The 18602-nt window shown below is 36.9% G+C and overlaps 1 protein-coding gene across 2 annotated transcripts in view; it reads left to right on the forward strand.

The window, feature by feature from the left end:
* HECW2 (HECT, C2 and WW domain containing E3 ubiquitin protein ligase 2) overlaps nt 1-18602 on the forward strand; it is a 137510-nt gene that overhangs the window by 64345 nt on the left and 54563 nt on the right. For both annotated transcript variants that reach the window (XR_009155726.1, XM_058188303.1), the window contains exons 9-15: nt 254-349; nt 1663-1813; nt 2834-2937; nt 3936-4060; nt 5034-5219; nt 12759-12893; nt 17108-17210. Coding sequence is in view for 1 of the 2 variants with exons in the window: in XM_058188303.1 (XP_058044286.1) it covers nt 254-349; nt 1663-1813; nt 2834-2937; nt 3936-4060; nt 5034-5219; nt 12759-12893; nt 17108-17210 (900 nt within the window). In the remaining variant the exon portion in view is untranslated. The remainder of the gene's footprint in view (nt 1-253; nt 350-1662; nt 1814-2833; nt 2938-3935; nt 4061-5033; nt 5220-12758; nt 12894-17107; nt 17211-18602) is intronic.

Genomic DNA, 18602 nt, shown 5'->3' on the forward strand with positions numbered 1-18602 from the left:
ACTCTCCTGTCCATTAAAAGAGCTGAAAAATCAAGCTGTTTCCTCAGGGGCTGAGCTAGGACATTGTAGGACACCATTTCTAAATTTGAATCAGTTTACTAATTTTTCTTTGCCTCCTTCCTATATCCTGCTTTTGTGTTCTTTAAAATTATTGCTCTGTTATTTTCACCTTTGTAAGATGCTCAGAATCCTGTGCACAAATATTGTATATGTTTTGATGTAAAGTTTACACAATATTTCTTCTGGATTTTAGGGTCTCAGTCTGATGGTCCTCAGCCTCTGAGATCTCTTCCCTCGGTTCGTCAGGATGTTAGTCGTTATCAGAGAGTGGATGAAGCTTTGCCACCAAGTGAGGAACTTTTTCCATTTTAATTAAAAATATAGAGAATACAGATTTACATGAAGGAGTACTTTTGTTTTTTCATAGTAAAGCACACCCAGAAGAATTTGAAGTAGCAGTAATCGGGTCCCTGTTTAAAAAAACAGATTGTGTGCTTCACCATTTTTCTAGTTTCCCCCTAGAGATGGTGCAGCTGTGAGGTCCTTCGAACTGGGAATGGAATTATATTATAGGTGGTCCTCATTCAAAGACCACTCATTCAACGAATCTGTGACACTGCTGAATGAATGGTTGTTTTGATCAGCCCTAGAATTTCCAGACAGTGCAGTGCTGCCTGCAGACATATGATTGCAATCCAGGCACTTAGCAACCAGCCTGGATTTTCAACCATTACAGTATCCTGCAATGACATGATTGCGATTTGCAACTTTCTCTGCTGGCTTCCATAAGCAAAGTCAATGGAAAAATCAGTTGGAAGTCACAGCCATATGAGGCCCTTGTTTAACAACTGTAACTGGGGACTACCAGAGCTGCCATTTCTAAGCAGCATAGTCACATGACAACACACTTTATGAGTGCATTGCTTTGCGATGTAAATTTTGTTATTAACTGAGGATCACCTATATAGAGAGATATACCTGGCATAAACCAGATCCCTGCCTAAGTCATAGTTTCCCATTCTGGCAGACAGGTAGTCTTCAAACTTTCAGGCAGTTCCTTTCAAGTTGAGATGCCAGGGATTACATCCAAGATATTCTACACACAAGATATGTATTTTAAAACTCCTCTGCAATTAACAATCCTAACTTGTGTATTAAGGTGCAAGAGACCTACATTAAATAACTAAAGACTCCTATGAACCCAAAATACGGTAGAACCTCTGGTCACGAATGCTTCTGACCACGACCAAATCGGATTCCGACCAAATAATTAACAAAAAAAAATTTTCACGGCCAATTTCTGCTTCCGTGCCATTTTTTATTTTTTTTGGGTAAGTGCCAAATTTCCAAAATTAGATTTGGGTCATGACAAAATCAGATTGCGACCAAAGTTATGGAACGAATTATGGTCGTAACCAGAGATTCTATTGTACTGAAAAGGAAGCCTCTCACTTTGTATTTTGTTGCTCTGTCTCCACTCAGTATTTGTGTCACACGTATGGCACATATCTATGGCCATGATATGCAGAACTGTCGATGTATATGCTTAAAAATAATTGAATGAATAGATACACAAATCAAGTGGGATCTTCACTGTCCGATAGAAAACATTGCTTTAAGTTGTTAAAATCCTTATGTTTGTGATATATCTTCTTATCTTAGATTGGGAAGCACGTATTGACAGTCATGGGAGAATATTCTATGTGGACCATGTTAACAGAACCACAACGTGGCAGAGGCCCACAGCTCCACCAGCCCAGCAAATTCTTCAACGTTCCAACTCCATACAGCAGATGGAGCAACTGAATCGCCGGTGAGAAATTTTCAAATTTTTGTTTTATCTGCAATACAAATGAAATGCAGTGCAAAACTTCATCCCTGCAAATTACACAATTCCCTTGAATTAAACAAATGTAGAAATATTTATCTTATTTTTCATAACTTGCATCATACCGAATATCAATATTAGCTAATAAACAATTTCATATTGTGTGGAAAAAAGTATTAAAGATATGGTGCAGCCACAGTTGAGTGCAAAAGTGGGGGACTGATGGAGAATTTAATACACATTATAATATTGAAAAAATATTATAATAATTACTGTAATATGGTTTGACACCTATGAAGATGAATTTTTTCCTGAATTTCAAACAGCTGCTGAATGAACAATCTTAAGAACAATCTACCTGTATAGATTAGGAAACAATATATAAGTCACATATAAGAGTAGAAGTCTAGAAAGTATGGTAAATAACTGCTCATGGTTCAGAAGTACAACTTTCACAATGACTGTCAACAGTAATAACTATTACTGAGTCCTTCGGGAGAAGGGCGGTTTATAAATCCAATAATAATAATAATAATAATTAGCCATATTCCTTATAGGAGTGGCTAGATATATTATTTTCCATTATTGTTTCCAAATAACTGTGTTTGGAAAAATGCATACTTAAAATTATGAGAAGGATTATTGTATGGAAACAAACAAACCAAAACTCCCAGATCATTTTTTAGGTATAATCATAATGTTTTTGCAGCATTTTACTCAGAACAAAAATCAATAACAAGGCAGTGTCTGCCCTGAGATTTAGAACGAACAGAAAATATACTATGAAGGAGAAAGAAAAAAAAACAAGCCTGGACACAAGTTTGTAGTTAATAAATTTCTTATAATGCGATGCTTGAAATAGTTTAAGATGAGGAAGAGCAAGAAGTCATTGAAGTGGCTATGGTTTAACTTTTGATTAAACGAACAGCTTTTTAGGTGTACTGTAAGAGAACTCTTTATTGTATGTATTGTGTGGTATATATAATGTCAGTCTTGGAACTTTAGGTATCAGAGTATTCGCCGAACAATGACTAATGATAGGCCAGAGGAGCACTCATCTGCTCTTGATGGAGCTGGAGAAGATCCTGACTTCCATAGCCCACCTGCCGGTAAGAAACACAACCTCAGTTCAAACTGCTTGTCAGATGGTTTCGTTTGAGGTTGATCCACTATATATTGAGGACAAAAATATGTTACCATTGAAAAATGAATTTAACACAAATAAATTGGAGGATTCCTCCCCCACCCTTCAGAGAAATCTAGGTGAAATTCTGAATGGTATTTCCCAATGGGTTCTATTGGCCAAGTAGAGCCCATTTCTCCTGTTTGGGGCACTGCCTAAACAGTGTGGAAGAAAAGAACACAGTGGGGGTGGGAAGATGAGTGCAAGTTGTTTGGATGTAGCTTCTGCATTTCATTCTTTCTTCAGTGAAGTTGGCCATGTGGGATTATGCTGCTTGTAGGTCTGTAGTCACACAATTTTGGTTTACTGAATATATTGTCATATTTAGATTACTTGGGACTTCCAATATCTGTCCTTTGGTTGTCAACTGCTGGTGGTTGAATAATAAATCAGTTTTGCAATCACTTTTATTGGCTTCTTAATAGAGGCAAAAACTCTTGCTTTGTATAATTTTCTCTTTTATATTTTCCCATAATACTTAGAAAATATTTTTGTTTCTTCCACGGTCAGGATTCTTTTTCTCTCACTAGCTCTAAATTCACGATATTTTAAATTTAAACTCAGCAGCATTCCAGCAAGGTAGCAAAAGATGGATTATTAAAAAAAATAATGAGCAATAATTTAGACATAACTCTCTCAGATGTTAAAAGTGTAAGGAAGTGAAAGGATTATAGAGCTACTGTGGCTGTCAATTTTTTTTCCTTACTCACCTGTATTCTTTATTCATTTATTTCACTTAATCTGTTTAATTCCAAAAAGTGTTTACGACTCCATTTTATAGTGGTATTTAATACTAAGAATACTTAAACAATAAGTATTCCATCTCACATATAAAGATGAAAATAGTTAAATTTTTACTTATTCTCCTTGATGGCACTGAAGTCCTTGTCTGACTGAATGACTCTTATTACGTCTTTGTAACAGATTACCGAAGGGACAATGTGCTGCCTCATTCTACCTCCAGATCCAGGCTTACTCTGCTGCTCCAGTCACCCCCAGTAAAATTCCTCATCAGCCCAGAATTCTTCACCGTGCTGCATTCAAACACTGTGAGTAACACCCACAAATCAAGCTTGGTTGTAGACCCTGGAGGAGTCGGATATATTTGCATTTTTAGTACCACATTTTTTTTCATACTAGAATAATGGCAAGTTGGACCTCCAATAAAATGTGTGTATGTGTGTGCTCATGCGCAGGCACAAGTGAGCATATAAATGTTTAATTTTAAAAATTACACAGCTCTCTAAAAAGCCACCCAGGATGGTTTACAAAATAAAATTCCATGATTTCTTGAAATGTGTGGGTTGCACTATTAAATGACATTAGAGTTGTAGGAATATGAATCAGGGCTTTTTCTATGGCCACATTTTGCCTGACAGAATGACCAGAGTGGCTCTGGCAAGCATCTGAAAGAATTATCAGTGGTTTGTTGATGGTCTGAAGGTATAGTATGAGACCTGAAATCCTCAATGTGACACTCTGGGCTTTGGTATGCCTCTAAGGACTTGATACATGTTCTTTCTTGCCTTTTTACTTTTTTAATTTATAAGAATTACTGACTATTCCAGGACTGGGAGTGGGGAATGGAATGAAATAGAGAATTAGTGTTTTGGGAAAGGTGTATAGGTTTAAATCAAATGATTTTGCACAACATGATATGCTTAACTTCAGAAGCATCCATAAGTTAATTGTTTTTACCATAAATTAAGAAAAAAATATTCTCTGCATTCTTATCATCTTAATACTTTCTTTGCATACAGACTAAATGAGGAGCTTAAAGCTTTTAACTTTGCATTGGTTAGGCATTTAATTCAGCTCTGAAAACTGGTTCTCTCACCCTACTGTTAACACAGCACAACACTAGGAGTATAGTGAGCAGTTAATTCTGAAGAAATCGGAGTTTATGTTAGGGGATGGCAAATTCCCTTGGCTTGTACTATACATTTTTTAAAACTGATGACACCCTTAAAATGTTAGTCCGAGAATCCGAAAATAACTTTTGATTTCTTCTTCTTCCGCCAGAGTGCCTACAGAATGTTTACAAATAATACTTGTCTGAAGCACATGATCACCAAAGTTCGACGAGATACCCATCATTTTGAGCGCTACCAGCATAATCGTGATTTAGTTGGCTTTTTGAACATGTTCGCCAACAAACAGCTAGAATTGCCACGGGGTTGGGAAATGAAGCACGATCATCAGGGCAAGGTAACAGATATAAAGAGGCAACTTTTAAAATAAACATATTTTATTTTATGGATTATGGATTTTGGATTTGGATTTTGTCTTAATCCAAATATTGACAAAATCAAAGCATACATACATACTCATTACACTATAAATGAAAATTTTAAAAATGCATTAATCTGAAGGTCTAAGTGCTGTACAAAACCAACAGTGACATAGTCAATGAAACATACAACAAATGCAATAAAATGGGAGTATAATTTTAAATGACAACAAAAACACTCCTCCTTGATGATAGCAATTATGAAATCAGACTATTCATTTATTCAAAATGGAGTATTAATTTCTACATAAGAGAGGTTACAATGGTTTCTGGCAGTGCCATGTCTACATTTTCAACCTGATTCAATTTATCCTTATACATTATTTTTATTCTAATTTAAGTTTAGCCTTAAGAACAATTATACATTTTAATAATTAAAATTTAATTTGATGAGCTATAAAAATTATTGTATATGTGTTAGTAGATGGTAATATTATTTATTTTATTTAGCAGGCTTATTTCCCATTCCACTCCTTGTGACTCAGAGTTTGTAACTTATACACTTAAATGCAGTAATTGTGATGGAATGTGTCTATGAATGTGTCTGCTGTGATGGACTACAGTGACACACCAGTTTCCCAGGAGGGAGGGAGCACATTCCAAGGAAGGGGAAGGTGAGACAAGGGATGGCATTGTCCAGGGTTGGATCATGAAAAGAGGAAGAAATTTAGGATAACCACTCCCTAGAATTGTAATAGTGGTGAATATTTGTAGCTCGGGTGTAGGATGAGAGTGAAGGTTCGTTCGTTGAGCTTGTGGGTTGGTTTCCGAACAATTCGTTAGGCTAGGTAACATCTTCAGCAGAGTTTAGGGGATGTCAGTGTCAATGTTCTTCCCTGAGTTGATGGGTCCTTAATCTCACCATCAGAATACCTACTGTCTACATGAAGCCATTATAAACAGAAGAACCCTGACATTGACATCCCCTAAACTCCACTGAAAATGTTACCTAGCCTGGTAATGAGACATTGGAAAACCAACCTACAAGCTCAGAGAATGAACCTTCACCCTCACTTCCTAGAATCTCCTAGGGCTATGGTGGCGAACCTATGGCACATGTGCCAGAAGTGGCATGCAGAGCCATCTCTCCAGGCACGCCAGCCATCGCCCATTGTTTTTCTGAGTTCTGGCGTGCACATGCGCACTGGCCATCTGGTCTTTGCACACACATGCTTGCCAAAAACCGGAAAACCAGGTGACCGGCACACATGTGCATGCCAGAAACTGAAAGGTCAACTTTCCAGCATGCATGCTCTTCCAGTTTCTGGCTGGTCCCCTCCGTATGTGCGCTCCCATTTCGGCACTTGGTGCCAAAAAGGTTTGCCAACACTGTCTTAAGGCATATATGTTAGGTTAGGGTTGTATAGGTTTAGTCTTGCAAGATTCTGTCTATACGGTGTATGCAGATAAACAACTAAATGTCAGCTGGATTGTTTCATGTCATTTTTGGGCTAGGCCTGACAGTAATCAACTATAATATAAATAACAAAATATTATCATAAAGAAAAAAGGCCAAGCCCCAAAGAACATTCCAAATACAGGTAAAAACAGTTCTATGGGACATGAGAACTTATCAGACCCTGAAGCCTTTTTGAAAGAACAAAATAATTGAAGCTGATGTTACATTTAGGGGAATGCTATTCCAGAGTGGGGGCAGAAGTAAGAAAAGTATGTTAAATCTTTAGCAATGCTTCTTGATTTTTTCCCCTTTCTGTAGTGATGCTTGTAAGTTTGTGAACCCTTTTAAATTTTCAAAATTTCTGCGTAAATTGTTCTCCACACAAATCTTACTAGATAAAGAGAACACAAATAAATAAATGACTCAAAAACATTATACTTTTTCATTTATTCATTGAAGAAAATGATCCAAAACTGCATATTGGTGTGTGACAAAGATATGTGAACCTTTTCTGGAGCACACACACCCTTTTGGCAGCAATAACTGGAAGTAAATGTTTATGATAACTCTTGATCAGTCCTACACATCAGCTTGGAGGAATGTTAGCCCAATCTTTCCCACATAAGAACTACAACTCAGGGATGTGGGTGGACTTCCTTGCATGAACCTTGCTTCAGGTCCTTCTATAACATTTCTCTAGGATTAAAGTCAGGACTTTGACTTAGCTACTCCAAAACTTTAATTTTCTTCTGCTTTAGTTATATGATTTATGTGTTTTGGGACATTGTCTTTCTGCATAACCCACTTTCCCTTGAGCTTCAGTTCATGATCAGATACCCTGACATTTTCCAGTAGAATCTGCTAGTCTGATTCAGAATTCATAGTTCCATCAATGATGGCAAAGCCATCATTGATCATTATCAGCAAAAGTTGCTGTTCAACTTTTTAATCAGTTATATAGATAGATGAGTTTGAGAGATGCTTAACAAGTCTGCAGAGAGTATAAAGCTGGGATGTTTGGCTAATGATTTTGATGAAATAGAGAAGATTCAAAAAGCTCTAAAAAGGCTGAAGCAGTGGGCTGAAATGAATAGGGTTGAATTTAATAGGGATATATAATTCTGAGTAGGAGAACTGTTTGGCACAAGTATAGGATCAGGGGCGATCTGACTTTCAAGTAACATATAGGAAATGAATCTGGGTGTTTTTGTCTAATCACAAGTTAAACATGAGCCAGTTATGTGATGCAGTTGTTAAAAAAGCAAAGCTATCTTGGAGAGCGTTAGGGGTACATAATCCAAGTCATGAGAAATAATTATTGGAGTACTAAGTCCAGTTCTGTGTACCACAGTTCAAAAATAATAATAGTAACTACTGGAGCAAGTGCAGAGGAAGGCTACAAAGATACTGGAAATCAAATCCTATGACGAACAGTTGAAAATTCTGGCTATGTTTAGCCAGAAAAAAAGAAAGAGTGGATCTACTGTCTGTTACCCCAGAAGCAATAGGATAAAACTGCAAGGAAGCAAGTTCAAGCTAGGCATTGGGAGGAGCTTCTGGACTGTACAGGATGTCAGCCAGCAGAAAAGTCTGCTACATGATGTGGCTCTCCTTCATTAAAGGTCTTGAAACAGAGACTGGATGGTTATCTGTCATTGATGGTTATCTGTCATTGATGCACTAGCGCAGGGATGTCAAACTCAAGGCCCGTTGGCCGGATCCGGCCCGCAAAGTGGTCGGATCCGGCCTGCAATGAGGTCGGATTCAGCCCATGGGGCCATCCTGGAAAATGTAAGGGGCCATCCCACATCACTTTGGCCTGGTCTACCCAATGTGAAGAGGAAACATCGGGCCAGTGTGGCTTTGGTCCGGTCTACCCAGTGCGAAGAGGAAACATGCCAGCAGTCTGGGGAGTGGCATCAAGCTCGCCATGCTCACCCAGTTGGCCATACCCACACAGGTCAGTCACAACCCTGATGCGGCCCTCAATGAAATTGAGTTTGACACCCCTGCACTAGCGGATCCTGCACTGATAGTTGTATTGGATAACCTCTATGACTTCTAATGCTTCTTCAAATCAGTCCGGTTTTACTTCATTTAGCATTGCAATTATTTGTTTTGAGCTATTATCAGTTTTCTCCAGCATTACTTATCATTCAGGGACCTCCGTTTTTCTTTTCCAACTCTTTTGATGGCCACAACAGTATGTTGTAATTGGAGAAAACATGGTCTTGGCAATACATACTTTTCATTATCAAATTCATTTCACTTCACATTACTATAGTGCCTGTAATTTACTTGAAACAAAGCTTCAGTTAGCCAACTTGGATAAACTTGTAGTTTGTCCAAACCAAAATATCATGTTTCTCTTCCCAGCTTCCATAAATATCTAAACTATACCCTTTCTCTGGTGGCCAGTGGGAATTTTAAAATTAGGCCCGTATGTTCTCGCTTGCACTCTCCCTGGTAGAATTCAGCTTGGTTCCCAGCTTCAGTATCATGGTTCAGATTAGAACAGAGCTTTGAAGTTCCATTGTTTTTTTCTTTTCTCTAGTGGTGCTTCAAAACAGGAATTTCATTACATAACAAAATGCTATTGCTTGGTTTCAAGCCCATGTGCATAATATAATTGTATTCATTTAGTGTAATTCATAAGCATTTTTACTGTTTGCTTAAGTACAGTATATGATATAAATAAATGCTGTATAGTTTGTTAAATTTCTATGACAGAATCAGTGTTATGATTAACAGTGTTAATCATTAACAGTGTTAAATACCACTATTTATTGGGAGCCATTTATTTCCCTACCTGACAAACATGCTCTGAAATTAGGACTATGCTTTCAAATTATGTGTCTGATTTGGGCTTCATCTCATTAAGATTTTAGCCTTTGGGAGATTGCACTTATGCTATCTTATTTTAGATAGAAAAGATACAAACAGAGATTCATAAACCAGTTAGGGGGAATATTTGAAATATACAAAACAGAATAGGTTTGGAATGGTTTAAAATATCAAGCTTAATTGGGTTGGCGACAAGGACAAGAAGAGATCTCCCAAGCTTTCAACTAAAATAATTCACACAGTTCACTAAAGTTAGCATCTGAATTGTACACATTTTATAAACATGTCTGGGTACATAGCAGGTCTCTAGCGTAATTTTCTGAGAGTTACAATTTGTTAAGCAAAAGCTTCATTAAAATATATGGTATTCTATTGCATGGTTAAATCACAAGAGCGTGGGTTGACAAATAGTCAATCGGATGGGTCAAAGCAGTAATACAGAGAACTAGGGTGGTTTCTGACAGCCAGTTTGGTGTCAGTAGTTAAAAGTCAGTAGTTAACAGCAGGAAGTTTCTACTTTAAGAATTACAAGATGCTGTTAATGTAGCCTTATGATCAAATAAAATGAGTTTGTCTAGTCATGTTTCCTATCTAGTTTATCTGGGAGGGGTGACATCAATCTTGCAAGTTTGAAAATACAAAGTTCTTTCTGCCAGTTTTAACTGTTTGATGCATTAGGGTGGATCCTTCATAAGTTTCTTTCTCTGACAGTTAAGCCACTGGAGCCTCCTACCTCTCTTGTCTGATTGTTACCTAGGCAGCATCTCTTTCCCTGGTTCCCAAGGTCATCCACACATTCCATTACATCCAGGCAGTCACCAGGAGTCATCACTCGCTCAAAGGCACCCATAAAAGAGAATGTGTTTCTAAGTTTGACTTTCAAACAGATTCCTATGTCAATTTGTAATGCCTATCTGTTCTTCAACTTCATGCTGTCATGCTACCATAGCATATTGTCTTTCCAGCAACTACAGTGTAGTTAAGAACAGCAATATAAATAGTTGTGGTATTTTGTTGTATTCTATAGTTGTTTTTGTTTCACTTATTTTGTTGTGATACGAAGACATGTGTTGGTCCTGCGCACCTGGTATTTCGCAATTATTTATTTAGAGAAGCAGCTTATTTGATAAGCAATTGTACTATGGAATTTTTAGTCAGCTTCATACTTGAGTTGGGTGATAAACATTTGATTAAGCTGTCTTTAAGCTGTGTTTCCTTTGATGTGCAAATATTTTAAAGTCCGCCCCCCTCCCCCCACATCAGCATGTATGGGATTTTTATTTTTTTTGAGAGTTTCAAGAGAGATCTGTGGATGTATGCAAGACAGATAATTCGCTAAAGCAGGTAGAATAATACTTTATAAAATAGTACACATTTGACAAAAATCCATAAGAGAGAATACTTATACCAAACAAATTGCCACTGATGTATTGCATCTTTCTCCTCTTCCCCTGAATCTATTCAAAACATTCCTCTTTTCCAAACTGCTTTAGAAATTTGCTTTTCCAAATTGCTTTAGAGCAGGGGTATCAAACATGTGTCTCAGTGATGTCATGTGTTGTATTGGGACTTTCACCCCTTTGCTAAACCAGATGTGGGCAGTGTGTGACGCATCCGGTCTGTGGGCAGGGAATTGATAGCCCTGCTTTAGAGTGTCTCCAGAGCAGATAGTGGGATAGTGGGAAAAATCTAATGAGGGTTGTTGTTTTATGATTCAGTCACCATGGTTGGATTTAGCATGGAAATAGACAAGAAAAAAACTAAAAAACACAAATTAAGGAAGTTCTTTTTATTTAAAGTCTCTTGAAAAACACAGATAGTTTGATCTTTCGGTATAGGAAGATAACACATTGCCCATAGAGCCTAGCCGTATTTAAGTCTTTTCAGGATATAGAAATGATTGGAGGGAAAAACAGTGAAGAAGAATCTGTAGTTGATCATAGTTAGAAAACTAGATCGATTAATGGAATATTGTCTCCTCTAAATACCACAGTAGATAATATAGAAAGTCATCCTACAATATGGGAAGAAACTTGTCACTCAACAAGTTCACAATCAATATAAGATGAAGGAATGGCTAACTTGGGTGGTTTTAATAAACAGTTGGATTAGTCATTAAGGACAGGTTTCTTAAGGGCTAAGTGTCTTGAAAGCTCCTTACTACCAGATTGGGGGAAAAACTTTCTGGATGAGGTAGCTGAAAAATTTCTACATCTTCTAAAGTTATTGACCTTACATGGTATTTTTAAAATCTGCCTTTAGAACCTGTTAATAAAAGAGGTTGGTAGAGTTGGAATAGCCCTGCTTAAGTTATACCAGACATCCCTCAGTCTATAATAAAACATGCCATAGGAATTAATTGGTTTTTTTGTATTTGTATGGTTCTGTTCATGATTATAATTTTACTATGTATAAGAATTAAAGTGAGAATATAAGAAGATTGTATTATAAATCATTTTTCTAATAGTTTTTTATTTTTTTATTTTTAATAAGAAAAAAGTAAGAAACTTGCTTGTGAGCAGGGACACGTTGGGAATTTTTGGAGTGTGTAATAAGTGGCTCACAAAATGGCTGCCATGATGATCATTGTTGGCCACAAAATGCTTGTGCTTCAGGAAGCAAACTACCTTCTCAGGAAGCTCATATCATTTCTCTAAAATCATATGATACTAGAGGATGCTTTATATCACTTCAGCTTCTTTTTGGTTTATATTTGTCAAATGAATCCTTTCAAAAAAAGTTGGGCAGGGAATCTAGGAGGGCCGCACTGAGGGTGGGTCTGAAATATAGCTACCCCATCATTTATCATTCTTAAGAATGAAGCCTGTCATTATAACACGTAGTGCTTTTAAAAAATCTCCCTCTCTCTCCCTCTCTCTCCCTCTCCCTCCCACCTGCCTTCAAATGTTAGGCCTTCTCTTAATTCTATGAGTGTAGTGAATTTATTTATTTATTTATTCACTTTCTATGATAACAGAAAGGAGAATCTCTGTTTTCTACAGCACTAACTGTTTATACCATATTTATTATGTGTTAAGAAAAATAACAAAAATCTTTGTGTCATAGTTTGGTTCATAACTTAGCTGACATTAGACCGGTGATTTCCTGTGTCTGCATTCAGTGACCTAACTGAAACTTATGCTGAAAGATGTGCAGCCTGAATACCACAGTGAGCAAAGAATAGTGAATAATGCTATTTTTTTTCCTTTGCTAGGCTTTTTTTGTTGACCACAATTCACGTACCACCACGTTCATTGACCCACGGCTTCCTTTGCAGAGCAGCAGACCAACTAGTGCTTTGGTTCACCGGCAGCATTTAACAAGGCAGCGCAGTCACAGTGCTGGTGAGGTAAGCTTGAATAGGCCCAAGTGTTTTGGTTTTATTAGATGTTTCACCATTGATTTCTGTCTTTCGTTATTGGCATTTTCCATTGTGTTAAAAGCATACATTCACCCACCCACCCCTTTCATAGAATGAAATCTTATTATGAATGAATCTTATTATAGGAAACACATACGAGGAATTTTTGAATTTGCCATGATAAAGTATGGATAAAGTGATAAAGTGTTGTAAATGTTGTACCTTGATGAACGTATCTTTTCTTTTATGTACACTGAGAGCATATGCACCAAGACAAATTCCTTGTGTGTCCAATCACACTTGGCCAATAAAAATTCTATTCTATTCTAAAGTATGGATTATAAACATGTGAAAGTGTTCAGATTATGGAATGAACTGGGATTGGAACCTGGGCTTTCCACTATTTAACTTAATGCTATGAGCTATTACACATTGGTTCTCAAAAACAACATATTATTGACTTATTGGATTAATTTTTAAATTGGTTTTCACATATCCCCTTGCTACTCTATCAAGCTGCCCCTCAATGGTGGCAAGCCAGTCAGATAAGGCAACAGCCGTAAGAGTATCATCTGAATGATTACACATGAGGGATAGTGGATGGAGGCATTACTCCATCAATATTGATTACACCTTGGTATGAGGACACCAGGTTTTTATCTCCAATTGATTGGTTGTCTCTTTGCTTTTTGTGGAGATACTGTGAGTTGAATCTAGAATTTTGGAGGCAAAGTATATTCAACCCATCCCAGATGCTGATAATGTATTTTATTTGTTGTCTTGATTTCTGAACACTCCCAGTTCTTCCTTGGGCAATTTTCTACTAACTCCCAAGTCATCAGCTGTTTAGCGATGAAGTATTCTAAGCCTGATACTAGAACAAAGTACACAAATGTCAGAATTGCAATTATTATCTATTGCATATGATGGAAGATAAAGAAGACAAGAGCTCCCATTGCTCCTGGGTATATAGCAGGTTGTGTCAGGTTGTGACCTGAGTCAGCTGAATTCAGGTTGTGCCAGGTTGGCAAAGGAGTTTGAACTTTGCAGTTATTTTTTTACAAAATCTCTTTGTTATTTTCCTTTTATACCACCAGGGGGCCTTTGCCTGCAAACATATTCAAAGCAACATAAGCAATAGGCTCTTTAGAGCACTTGAGTAAAACAGGTGATATTAGAAAAGAGGCATACATAGAAATTTGACCCTTGCAATATCAAAAGACAGAATAATCTTAAATAAAAAGTAAAATCTCTATCAAATTAAGTTTGGTGATTTATATTATCATATTTCATGAATTTAATTTACTGGGTAAACATATGTGTTGGACTTACCAATTGTCAGGTTGGAATGCAAATGTTGCCCACCCCAACAAATCAGAATGCCAAAGACTTTCTAGTAATCATGAAACAATAGCTGTGTTTAAAGAGGAATGTATGTAGAAACGCAACATTAAACAAAAAGTCAGCAATGATCTATGAGTTAATTATATTTGCACTGTGTTTCCCTTTCAAAGTATAATGACAATGACCATTTCTCCTTCCTTTAATGAAATATGTTTATGCCCCATTTTGCTAATATATGACCAGCAATTGAAGAAATTGAATCATCTGCTTCTTTATATCTCTGAAATTTGTTGCATTGAGACAGATTTTATGGAAATAAAGGCAGCTGCAGGGGGATGAAAGATAAAGAGAAGTTCACGTGCAGATATGGAAGGAAAAAATCAGTTGCACAAGTGGAAACTGTTTATGCAGTGTTGCTATTAACCATTACATTCAAACATAAGTTTTTCCTTTCTTTATAAGAATTCTTAGAAACAAAGCCTGCAGCTGGGCTTATTTTTCAGCAATAGTGATAGAAATCAAGGAATTGGAGTTAACAGTACTTGGATTTCAACTTCTGGGCATCAACTTCAGAAGAAGCTGTTCTTTTCCATTTCCAGGAAAAAGAGGTCTCCACTGAAAAATGGGGAACTTGGAATAGTTCTTCAGTCAATTATAAGACAAATACAATTTGATCTAATTCAGAGAAGCAAAATTCAATAACTAGACTATCTGTTTCATGCTGAGAGAAAAGCAAGTGCTGTCAGCATAGAAAACAAATAGTAGTATGGTAAAAAAAAACAACTGTGGAACCTCCAGCAAAGAGACCGACTAATTGGAGCCAGGAAATTGCAGAAGTGAAGCTTGTGTTCAACAAGGGGAACTTTTGAGTTGTTACTGCAAAGGGAAGTGACGTTCATAGATGATTCATTTAGGCTTTCTATGTGCATCCTAATACTTTTGTTGCGTTAACCATTAACCTTCACTACATTTAGTGAAATTTATACTTGTGAACTATTGGCAATTCCTTATGCATTTCGTAAGCTGTGTTATCTGCAATGAAACATTGCGATGTTTCATTAAAACATCCCAAACCTTCAATAATGAATTTATCTCCTTACTTAAAGGCAAATTAATTTTGGAGCCTTTCATATTTTCACAGGGGTGAAATATGAGATTTCATACCAGCCACACTGAGATTTGGCAAATAGAATACTACAGTAACCCTCAGTCCAATTTTATCCAATATTATCCACAGGAAATTGACAATCTTAGAATTCTTGGGCAGGCTGAAAGGGAATTGCAAACCTTTCTCTCCATGCCTTAGTCCTTTTCTCTATTATTGCTTTATATTTGAATTTCAAAGGAAACTCAAACTGGTGCTTTTAGAAGCTTTAGATGCTGGAATATTTTAAAGCAGGGATCTCCAACCTTGGCAACTTTAAGTCTTATGGACTTCAATTCCCAGAATTCTGGGAGTTGAAGTCCATAGGCCTTAAAGTTGCCATGATTGGAGACCCCTGTTTTAAAGGACTTCTTCCCATCCAGCAATAATGGCTCAGTGGTTAAGATGCTGGGCTTGTCGGCTGGAAAGCTGACAGCCCAGGCTCCAGACCCAGCTCTGTGCGACTGAGAGCTTCTGTTCTTGCCTCAACTCCTGCCAATCTAGCAGTTCAAAAGCATGCAAATGCGAATAGATAACAACACTCTATGACATATTGCAGGCTACATGACTATAGAAATGTCTTTGGACAGTGCTGGCTCAACAGCCTAGAAATAGAGATGAGCACGTCCCCTATAACAGAGATCCCCAAACCCCAGGCTGGGGCACACTACCAGGCTAACAGCCTGTTGAGAACTGGGCATTGGAAGTGGTGGGCAAGCATGCCTGTGCCTGTGCACAGCTCCATTTGTGTCTGCCACTTGCACAAATGGAGTTGCACAAGTGCGCTTGCCTGCTGTTCATGTGAAACCATCCCCTCTCCTCCCTCCACTGATCCACAAAGCTGGAAAACTTGGAGACCGCTGCAATATATTCAGCAATGAGTAGTGGACTATATCCGAAGGGATTCCTTTACCTTTATCTCCCCATTCAGCTCCTGTACACGCTCCTACAATTGCTAGGACTTTATATGGGTTTTGTTTACATAATATATTTAAAAATACAATTCTTCTTCTTGTTATCATTATATCATAGGAAATCTAAATCTTTTGGAAAATTTAAAATGTACTTCCTAATTTGTATTCATTGAATGAACTCAGCAGTAACATAAAATAGTTTTTATTTTTATTTTAAATTTTATTGTCTGTCCATCTTACCATGGGGTAACTCTGGGCAGTTTACAGTTACATATACAGTTAAAAACATTAAGAGACATTGATAATTAGTAGCATTATAACATGGAAAAGCCACGTTGTTCTTCAGAATAGAAATATTAAGACTGCAGATTTACCTAATTTCTTTGATTTGTATATCTATTTTTCTCTGATGGTTTGTCTGAAAATTATTTGAATTTTAACCGGTGCCTCCTAGTTTACATGAAAGTCGGTATTATCAGCTTGGGAAAAACAGGGAAAAATGGTTCGGGTTTCTGTTCTAGATATGGTAGAAATTCTGCTGAGGAAAGAGAGAAGGTCATCTAAGATTGAGAAACCCTTTGCTTCACAGAAATCATTGGGATTCATTTTTAATTTTCTGCCATCTAATAAAATCTTTTCTTTTGTCAAACATTCACTTTGCTTAGCAAATAAAAGTTTTGATGCTCAGTAACGTTTTAAGGAAGGACAGGGTAAAAATTCTCAAATAAATAGTATATAAAATATATAGGCTGGTAAGAAGGACTTCTGCACACTAAAATATCTTTGGTTTCATTTTTCAGGTGGGAGAAGACTCACGCCATTCAGGACCTCCAGTCTTGCCAAGGCCATCAAGTACATTCAGTGCGGTCAGCAGGGCTCAATACCAGGACATGGTGCCAGTGGGTATGTCTTCATTTGGAGCCACTTGAAATGCAGTCTTTGCTTTTTATGTTATTGTGTCAAAGCATAAGGTTGTTTCTACAAGTACTCTTGTATTGCTCAAAAAGAAAACATTTAGATGTTTCCTAACAATAAAAACAATAACTAGATATAAATACAGGCAGTCCCCAGGTCAAGAATCTCTTATTGATGGACAACGAGAACTTACAAATTGGCTGCCTATTAATTTTGTGTTAAAAACAGATTTAGGAACAATACTCGTTCTTAATGTGGGACTGGCTGTACGTGTCTAACATTCATCACTAGTTTTAAATAAAGGGTTTTTTTAAGACTTCAGGTGAAATATTTCCAAGTTCACGTTTGCCTGGGGGAAACATTAGGTATCAAATGTCATAATGTGAATAATAACTCTAAAAAGGGTACTCTTGTAATAAAACTAAAACTTAGGAGTTTCTTGCTGGTGACCATAATTGAAGCATTTTATCGGCTTGTTTTCCCCATTATTACTTTTTAGTTTGCCAAACAATCCCTATGTCAAATGCTTCCCAGTTGCCAGATATCCAGCATTTCGCAGGACATCCAAACGCAAACCAGTTTTTGCTATTACTTGGACATTTTAAAATGAGATAACTAACATTTCCACTTCTTAAGCTCTGTATAGAAGCTCTTAGACAAGGGTATGGAGGTTTGGTTAATCAAGGTGATAATTTGGAGCCATACAATCAAGAAGAGATTTCTGAAAGGGGAAAGATCTTTTATAATTATTTTTAATGCATGGATTAAAAAAATGAAATAAGACTATGTTATGAGCACACTTATTTTTCACAATAAAAAAAAACTTGTGAGTAGCCTTTTTTTTTAATCAGGTATTTTGATCAATTCTATAAGTAGGCAACTCAGGATTCAGTTGCTTGATAAAACAGGTGTTGTTTTTTTAAAGAGAAGCTGGTTATTTCAAATACTTTGAATTATTGGTGATGAGTCGATATAAAAAGCAGTTTAGACTTTTATTTTGAACCCCTTTGAACCTTTTACAGGTAGTCCTCGATTTAAAATAGTTTATTTAGTAACCATTCAAAGTTACAACATCATTGAAAAAAGTGACGTGACCATTTCTCGCACTTCTGACCGTTATAGCATCCCCATGGTCACATGATCAAAATTCAGACAGTTGACAAATGACTCACATTTATGATGATTGCAGTGTCCCAGGATCTTATGATAATCTTTTGTGACTTTCTGACAAGCAAAGTCAATGGGGAAGCCAGATTCACTTAACAGCCGTGTGACTAATTTAACAACTGCTATGATTGACAACAACTGTGTCAAGAAAGGTCATAAAATGAGGCAAAACTCACTAAGTGTCTCGCTTAGCAACATAAATTTTGGGCCCAA

Source organism: Ahaetulla prasina, chromosome 1, assembly GCF_028640845.1.
Source record: "Ahaetulla prasina isolate Xishuangbanna chromosome 1, ASM2864084v1, whole genome shotgun sequence".
Classification (NCBI taxonomy): Eukaryota; Metazoa; Chordata; class Lepidosauria; order Squamata; family Colubridae; genus Ahaetulla; species Ahaetulla prasina.